Consider the following 9,805-nt stretch of genomic DNA (forward strand, 5'->3'; position numbering starts at 1 on the left):
CGGTACAATTTGATGCCCATATCCTACAGGCCTACTTATTTTTATAATCACTCATTATCATCGCTTGTTTCAACATCCGATGTGCTGTTGATGCGGATGAAATAAGATTTATTTTTTGGTACATTTGACATGGGATCAGGTTTTAAGTGTCATGCATTGTACCCAGTCATCTACGGGTCTAGAAACTTTTTATTGCTCCAAGCAAACTAGACATAATCAATTTATATCATCTTTAGAGCTATTCGAATCTTTTCTCTTTATTTTTTGTTAAAACGTTTGAGTAATTTTTTTTTTTTTTTTTTTTTGTGCTTTTTTTAGCATTTCCGTACAATTTAAATTTTGCTTTTACTTCTTCAATTTGTTTCTTGTTTTTGTTCTCTTGCTTTTTGTTTTGCTGAAATTTTCTCTTTGGGTGCGATTGCTAGAATAACAGGTTTTAAAACATTTACCGTCTTTTTTTCTATAAAACGTACCGCTGTTACAATGCTAATGTCAATTGCTATAGACTCATCTAACTCAATTAAATTTCTCCACTCTGAAGACTTCTCTGCATTCTTACTATTGACTAAATTTATTGCCGAAGTGCGGGATTTGATAACAGCTTCATATTTATTATTTTCTCTGTCATTTTGGTCATCAAAGCTCTCATCTCTGATGGATAACGGACCGGGAAAAGTAGGGACACTATCAGAACCTGCCTCCTTGACTTTGTCACAACACAACTAGCCCGGTGTTACGCCTTTTTGAACTTTACTGAATAGCTTCCGAAATAGTATCATAATCAACAAATGAAATACATAGAATAACAGCTCGAAACATAGGTATTTAAATAATGTTAGGAAAGTTTTCACACCTCAGTGTCCTTAACGGCACTGACAATTCCAACGAAGGTTACAAGTTTTACTTTTGCTGTAGAAAACACTATAAATATTTTTATCTTGAAAACAGTCCAACGCTATCTTCCAAACTTATGCAAGACACTGACACCATCAACCTGCTCACTCAAATGACGCAACAGGTGTTGAAACCTATTGGCTCAGTCAGGAGGGTCGATGGCACAACTAACCCCGGTCTCCCCTACTTTAAAAGTGCAATTCTCTCGTAATGAAGGGTGCATACGAAAAATTCAAACAGTTTTATTTTCATCAAAAGTTGTGGAAACAAATTATCGTTTGTAGGAATCTTAAGAAAAAACAGTCACAGAAAAATGACCGTTCATCTCAATGTATAATATCATATCTGACACACACGCGTTAATTTGCTTTCTATGAAGAATTACAATCGTCAAAGAATTCAAACTAATAGACAAGTGTTCGAAAGAGCTGGTTTTAATCATAGCTCGATAGAAGAATATGTGTGACAGCAAAATCATACTTCCAGTTAAAAAATAATGTTCTTGCTAATTTTTTTTGAGAACGATTTGTTTCGATCAGAAAAATGTAGTGCTAGGATATTATTCCTCTGACAAGTGAAACATGCAGTTTAAAAAAAAAAATACTACCCTTATATTATTAAATATACTACTTCTTGGCAACTTGAAATGAGACAGGGGAAGCAAAGTCGACTTTTTTTAAGTTACGGTTGATACAAATGTTAAGTTGAAACCGTAGATAGATTTTTATTGAAAAGTTTTTCTAAATCATGCTGTATACGCCAAGTAAGTGCTCTCACTAATTTAACGCTCTCAGTACCATCACTTGCGCTGAAGCAGACGACAGTTTCATTTCCCACTCGTATTAGTTATCTTCAAATTTTTACTTTTGGCACTTATATCCCAGTTCAATGTTACCACCCCACTGTAAATAAGAGTTTGGTATTAGTGAGTGTCGATTTTAAGTCCTAGGGGAAGCTGCTGTACTCACGGACAAAATTTAATTTTCAATTTTTGCTGATTTTTGGACATATAAAAAAAATACATAAATAGGTTATCTTAAAATGATTCAATGGGTAAACACTTGCCACATCAAATTCAAAAATCGACAAACGAATTGAAGGTTAGAAAAAACATTTTAATTAAGAACTGTTAGTTGAAACGTATATACAGTGCACATAATTTATATCGAAAATTGGGAACATAAGTCCCATCAAAAGGGGTGACTCTCGTCACATCAAATTTCAACATTCATCGAAAGGTGATTCAGTGGCTGAACTCTTGATTCGAGTTCATGCTAGGAAGCGTTGAATGGCTGTTACGATTCCAAATCAAATAATTTTCCACACACTCCCCACCATGAACTCTTTCAAGAGTTCATCAATATCTCAATTTCAAATAATGTATTAATTACAAAATCGTAATTTCAAAATTTCAAATACACAAAATATTAAATCAATAAATCAAAAATATGCATGAATCAAAACATTTTCAAATTTCAAATATTAAATATAATTCTAAAAATGTTAGTGAAATATACTAAATATTGTTAATTATCAAATTTAAAGGTTAGTACAAAATATAAATATAAATAAATGTTCAATTTAAATTAATATAGAGTTCAAATTCCAAAGTTCAAAGTTCCAAGGGATACAAGTGTTGTATCGTTCTCCGCAAAAGTCCAGAAGCAGTTTTAACTTCGTATGAGCGTACGTTATTATCCCGTCCGAGAAACGCTCAATTTTTCCGAGTTTCCATAGCAGTTTGTTTTTGGAATCCTCTTCGATGAGCACTACATCTCCTATCTTAAGTGCCGGTTGTTTGTTTGGATTATTCAAAGAGTGAACAGTTCTGAGGTCAAGTAAATATTGCTGCTTCCATTTTATCCATAATTGCCGGAGAAGAAGAGATTGATATTTTTTCCGTTTCAAAAGTGAAGATCTTTTCGATTCATTTTCTACTATCTCAGCGAAATTGATAGGATATTGAAGTTCTCGACCAAAATTTAGGAAGTGCATTGGTGTCAAAGGCAAAGGTTCACTATTTTCATTATAAACGTAAGTTAGCGGTCGCAAGTTGAGGACGGTTTCTATTTCTGTAAGCAATGTAGACATTTCTTCAAAATTTAATAAAGCTTTCCCTACAATTTTCCGCAGGCAATCTTTTACGGATTTCACAAGTCGCTCGTAAAAACCTCCCCACCAAGCCGCCCTTTCAATTATATTTTTCCAAACTATTCTTTCTTTAGTTAGAAATTGCGAAAGTAATTTGTCAGAAATAATTTTTGATAAATCTTCTATTTCTTTTTTCGCCCTTTTAAAGGTTTTCGCGTTATCCGAATATATTACCTTACAGTTTCCTCTTCTAGCTAAAAATCTTCGAAGTGCCAATAAGAAGGAATCTGTAGTCATATCGCTAACGAGTTCAAGGTGAATTGATCTAGTAATCGCACATGTAAACAAAACTATATAAGATTTTCGAACTTCTGTAAAAATTTTCACATAAATTGGTCCCGCAAAATTTAATCCGCAAACTGAGAATGGAGGCGAGGTGTTACTTCTGTCAAGCGGCAACGGAGCTGTAATTTGATTAGCAGCCTTCGAAAGATATTTTTGACAGATTAGACACTTTTTCATTACACCTTTGACTAACTGCCGTCCTTTTGGAATCCAGAAACGTTGCCGAATTCGCGCTAAAGTACAAGCTGTTCCACCGTGCATCACTTTCTCATGTTCTCTTCTCGCGATTAAAAATGTCAGCCAGGACCGTTTTGGAAGAATAATAGGATGTTTTTCTTCTGTAGATAATTCAGCAAATTCTAATCTTCCTCCTAGTCTGATAATTTCATTTTCATCCATAAATGGCAAAAAGTTAAACAAATCAGAGTCTTTTTGAATCGGATCTCCATTCTTCAAGGATTCGTAATCTTCTTTAAAAAAGATCTTCTGTTCTAATCTTATCAGCTGATTCTCAGCTTCTATTAATTCTTCAGCGGTCAATGTGTTTTCTATATTAGAAATCTTTCTAAATTTCATGATCGACTTCTTCACCCAAGCTGTAATCCTTACTAACTTCTCCATATTACTAAATTTAGTAATGTTGATTGCATTTTCCTTTTCTTCAACAAGACATTCACACTGAAAGATGTCCTTCGATTTCTTTCTGTATTCCAATTCTTCTGTATTTATTGCTTCATCATTTTCTGACTTCGGCCAGTATTCTGGAGAATTTTTTAGCCACTGCGGTCCTGTCAGCCAGGTTGGATCTTCTAGCAGTTTAGAAACTTTTGCTCCCCTCGACAAGGTATCTGAAGGGTTGACTTTCCGGGGCAAAAAAACCAGTCTGAAGGTGCTGTGAATTTGCGAATTTCTTCAATCCGATTCTTGACAAAAGGTTTGAATTTTTCAGGATTTCCTTTTATCCAAAAAATTGTTATCTTCGAGTCAGACCAGAAATAGCACGGAATGTCACACTTCAAGGATTTCAAAATATTAAAACTTAATTTTGCTGACAATACTGCAGCCATGAGCTCCAGCCGAGGCAATGTAAGAGATTTTATCGGAGCAACTCTATTTTTAGAAGCTACAAAGGCCGTTCGAACGTCTTCATTTCGAGATAAAACACGCATGTAGGCAACTGTTCCAAATGCTTTCATACTTGCGTCACAAAAGAAATGAAGTTCAAGAGTCTTGATATCAATATTTAGGTTTTCGGAAAAATAGTGGCGTGGGATTGAAATTTCCGTCAGTTGAGGAACTTCTTCGCACCAGCTTCTCCATAACGAACTTAGATCTTCGGGTAATCTGTCATCCCAATCAATACGTAACGCCCAAATCTGTTGCATCAAACATTTAATTCTCACTGTAAAAGGACCTAAAATTCCGATAGGATCGAAGATGCGTCCTAAGACCTGGAGCACGTAGCGTTTAGTGTCAGTTCCTCTAGAAACAAATTTGACTAGATCTCCAACATCAAAATAAAGAATGTCCTTTAAGTTGTCCCATGCTATACCTAAGACTTTGTATGTCATATTTTCTTCTTTGAGGTGTTCGGCATTATCACTCGAAATCACTCCATGTTTTTTCCACAATTCGCGTAGGGTCTTCGAATTAGTGCGCCACTTGTGTAGTGACAAACTAGCATCTTGGAAAATTGCTATGGACTCTAATGTATGAGATAAGGCTTCATCTACAGATGCAAGACTACAGATGATGTCATCGACATAAATATTATCATTTAAAAATTTTGTAGTCACCGGATATTTTTCAGTATACTGTTTCAGATGATATTTCAAAGTTCCTGCCAATAAAAACGGACTGCTACTGATGCCGAATAGAACGCGAGTAAATTTATAAACCTGGGGTGCAATAGATTCGTCCGAGGGGTCATCGGTAAAGAAAAAACGAGTAACATCTCGATCTTCTTCTTTGAGCGAAATTTGCAAAAATGCTTGTTTCATGTCCGTTGTATAAGCAATGGGGTGAAAGCGAAATCTCAATAAAATATCAAATATTTCAGAATATAAATTTGGACCTATATGAAGACAGTCATTTAAAGATAGACAATTAGAATCATGAGAGGAGGCATCGAAAACTATACGCAATTTACTCGTCTCACGATCTTTCCTAATTATTTCTCTGTGGGGCAGGTAAAATTTAACTTCGTCTTCCTCATCTGGGTTAATAACTGGTTCAATAATTTTTTGTCGTAAATAGTCATCTATCACCTTTTTGTATTCAAAATACAACTCGGGGTTTCTATAAAATCTTTTTCTAAGTCTAGAAAATCTCTCTTCAGCTATCTTCCTATTATCTTTTAAATCCCGCTTTTCTAATTTCCAGGGTAACCCCACTGTATATCTTTTGTTTTCATATTTGATCTGAGACTCGAATTGTCTCATGATTTCATTTTCTGTTGGGTCAGCATCTTGTTTCGAATCAATAAGACCTGAAGTTTCTAAGTCCCAAAACTTCTGAATTTGTTCTGAAATCGCGCTATTTTCTACGACTACATTCATCATTAAAGAAAAGTTATTTTCACTTTTTTTTCCTTGTAAACACCAACCGAAAATTGTTTCAACTGCAACTAGTGTTTTGCTCAAATGCTTAATATTTCCCGTTACAACGTTATAATAATAATCAGCACCAATTAAAATTGTAATGGGTTCTTTACTTTCTGGAAAATCCGCGAGTGTCAAATTTTTCAACTGTTTCATACCCTTAAAGTCTTCAACTTCGGGAGGGGGAATATTTGATCCTGATATTTCGTCTGTAACCAACAGTTCAATTTCTATTTTTAAGTCGGGAGAGTTTCTGTTGATTAACGTAAGTTTGATGACATCGTAGTATTTTTCGATCGGGGTTTTACTTCCAAATGTGTACACTGATAATTTTTCTTTCCTTAGTACTTTGCATTTTAATTTATTAGCTATGTTTTGCGTGGTAAAGCTACGCATCGAACCACAATCCAGTAAAACGCGTGTACCACAGTTCAAATCTAAGTTTTCATTTTTTGCTAACACGTAACTCGTTTGCAAAAGAGTCCTATTTTTATTTCCCATATGCGATACAGCAGAAATTACATTTTCCGTCCCATTGCCCATAAGAGATTCTTCATTAGATTTATCGTTAGCCAAATTGTTAAATTTATAGCAAATATTTTCATTATGTTTACCGGAACAGTATTTACAATTCCTTCCCGATAAACAATCTTTCAAACGGTGTCTTAATCCAAGGCACAAAAAGCATCTACCTTGATTCTTCAATACGTTTCTCTTTTTTTCAACACTTAAGCGACAGTTGAGAACATCGTGTTCTTTTTTACAAAATAAACAATTATCCGTTTTCTTATCAGCGAAAGCTTCATTTCCATTCTTCGCAGCAACGAAAAAACCGCTGGTGGAAATGCAAGCGCTATCTTGTCTATTAGACAAAGTTGAATTTTTATTCTTACTGTTTGATTCAAATGGCTTCGACCTACACGAATAAGTTCGTTCTCGTGTTAAAATTTCTGTTTGCAAGAAATTCAAGAATTGATTTATGTCTGGAACGCAAGAGGTTTTCTTATTTTGTCGATTATATTCCAATGCCAATTCATGGGGTATTATTTTCAATACTACTGCTAAAAGCATTGCAGAATAGGAATTTGACTTCAATCCTAAAGCGGAAAGGCACCGAACGTTAACTTCTATTTCATTGTGAATCCGTTTTAACTTTGGAATGTCGGTAATTTTGTAAACAGGAGATAAGTTAAGCAATTTGTTCATATGGCTGTTAATTATGACGTCTTTTTGTCCGAATCGTTCTTTTAATATTTGAAGCGCAGAGTCGTAATTTTCATCTGAAATTTCAAAACCCGCAATTGCATTAGCTGCAGGGCCGCCTAAATAACTTTTTAGGTAGTTAAACTTCTCAGTTTTTGAAAGCGTTTCATTTTCATGAATCGAGACTTTGAAAGTGTTGTAAAAGGAATAAAATTGGGTGCAATCACCGTAAAACTTTTGAATGTTCAATTTTGGAAGCTTCACGTGTTTTGTTTCGTATATTAATTTCTCGCTCATGTTCGAACTTATGTTCGCTTGGCTATTATTAGAGGATTTAATTTCCTTTAATTTTCTTTGAGCGCGAAATATTGTGTTCGAAACTTTTTCAGCGTATTCATATGCTGATATCAGTTCTTTTTCGTATTCTTCTAATTCTAACAACGGTTCGATATCTTCATCAATTTTCTTTAACAGTTCTGCTTTAATATGCAATTGATTCAATAGCTCTTCTAGGGTCTCTAAATCTATTTGATCTTCTTTAATTAAACCTTCAATAGTATTCGTTATTTTCGTAACTGCTGTTCTAATAACAGTTCGGTTTTTCTTGAGCTTTTCGAAATCCATTTTGGAAAATAAAAATGTCTCTCTTACCTTTTGTTGTCTTCGCACTAGGTGCTAATCCATATGAAAGTCTTCTAAATCAACAAATGTCACACGCAACGAATTAAAGTTGAATGCAAGCGTTACTTTTCGGCCGCTATGCACCATATCGTAAAATGATTCAATGGGTAAACACTTGCCACATCAAATTCAAAAATCGACAAACGAATTGAAGGTTAGAAAAAACATTTTAATTAAGAACTGTTAGTTGAAACGTATATACAGTGCACATAATTTATATCGAAAATTGGGAACATAAGTCCCATCAAAAGGGGTGACTTTCGTCACATCGAATTTCTACATTCATCGAAAGGTGATTCAGTGGCGACTGAACTCTTGATTCGAGTTCATGCTAGGAAGCGTTGAATGGCTGTTGCCATTCCAAATCAAATAATTTTCCACAAGGTCCTGAGGAACTCAATTATACTCAGTACATTTTCATAAGCCATTTTATATTGAAATACTTCAAACATCCATTGAAAATAACATTAAATAAAATCTCCAACAGAAATTAAACTTTGAAAATTAACTGATTTTTTTCCCTTTTTTAATTTTCCTTAATCTTTAACATTAGTAAACTCTTTAAAAAAGTTAATAGTCTTAAGAGAGTTAATGATGTTATGAATAATTAATGTGTTTTAAACAAAAAATGTCTAGATTCATGATAGTATGGCTCTCTATGTATCTTCATAACAACTTCAATTTATATGCAAATTGAAACCTTTAACCAAAATTAACCCACCACAAAAAATTCAGTTTAGATTGAACAAACAAAAATCTAGAAAAGTTGACTTCAAATGAAAACAGGTGGGATTGACGGCCTGTAGATCCTACAACAGGTGGGGGTTACTTCAACACTATAACTCCAAGCCCTACTTCAAATTCATCATCATTGTTGAAAGCAAATTTTGGACGTTGATGACAAGGCACTATTTTGGGGTATTTCACATTGTAAGAGGACTCATGTGTGACCCAAGGAGACTAAAAACTGCTGTCCGCGGGTACACATGGTTGCGTATCCTTGGGTACAAAGGTATACCACTTTGGTTTTGCAAGGCAGTCACATCGACAAGACCACAGTTTTACAACATTAAAAATCAGAAACAAAACCTTCAAAATATAAGGAATCATGATAATTACAACAAAAATGAATAATACAATCCACGACAGACGAAAAAAAAAAAGAAATTGCTCATGCTGTTTTTTACTTAGACCCTACTAAAACAAAAGAAAAATGTGATAGAATCTTAAATGTTAGTTTGATGGCGTTGAAACTTCCTGGGGTACTGGAAAGGGCAGTGACACACACGTTGAACCCTAATTAGAATCTCTCTCGACGATACCCGGAATTTCCCGACCAACGTCCGTAGGTACAACCGTCCGTGGGTACAGCATATTCCCCTACTTAACGGAAGCACTAGATTTATTTTTCACTGCAAAATAAAACGCGCTCAACCTTCAAACCCATCCCAATCGGGACATTCCACAGAGGTAATTTACGAATTTATGGTTGTTAAATAGAAAGCCACTATGTAGATGGTAAACATAAACTAAGTTGCCATGTACTTTCCACGTTTTGCGTACAATTTTGTGAAGCTAGATAGTTAGATAGAAACCAGACTTTAAACCTAATAAATCTAATTCGTTGATTTAGCAGAAGTAGGTAATTTAGTTAGTGCTATCTACAGTGCCTAGCGTTAATGATTGAAATCTATGGAGCATTTCTGAAGTTTAAATATATTTTCTGATTCTAATTAATGCATAATTATTGTCTACTTGAATTGCATGAGATAAAGTATCCTCGTAATAAATCATTTATAAGATTTTCCTCTCTTAGAGATGAGTGAACTAATTTTGACGTAGCAAACTGATTTTATTAGTTAAATTAATGACATTAACAACTCAGCATAAAGTGTTAAGTAAACACTTTAGAGCTAACAAGCTGAATTGGTTTTAAATTACATTTTACATTTAATAATGCCATACTCAAAGTGAGAAATACGTCTTGTTGT

General features: G+C 34.3%; 1 protein-coding gene across 1 annotated transcript; it reads right to left on the reverse strand.

Moving 5' to 3' along the window:
• Positions 1–2,475: 2,475 nt before the first annotated feature.
• On the reverse strand, positions 2,476–7,757 carry LOC129231055 (uncharacterized). Its single transcript, XM_054865302.1, has 2 exons — positions 4,321–7,757; positions 2,476–4,222 (listed from the first exon to the last, which is right to left on the reverse strand). The coding sequence occupies exons 1-2, from the start codon at positions 7,755–7,757 to the stop codon at positions 2,476–2,478; spliced, it is 5,184 nt and encodes a 1,727-aa protein (XP_054721277.1).
• Between the last annotated feature and the right edge of the window lie 2,048 nt (positions 7,758–9,805).

Source organism: Uloborus diversus, chromosome 10 (genome assembly GCF_026930045.1).
Source record: "Uloborus diversus isolate 005 chromosome 10, Udiv.v.3.1, whole genome shotgun sequence".
NCBI classification, from domain to species: Eukaryota; Metazoa; Arthropoda; class Arachnida; order Araneae; family Uloboridae; genus Uloborus; species Uloborus diversus.

Coding starts and splice junctions, on each gene's coding strand:
- LOC129231055 (XM_054865302.1), bottom strand. CDS start 7,757: ATGGATTTCGAAAAGCTCAAGAAAAACCGAACTGTTATTAGAACAGCA. Junction 4,223..4,320: donor GACATTCCGTGCTATTTCTG/GTCTGACTCGAA, acceptor GCAAATTCACAG/CACCTTCAGACTGGTTTTTT.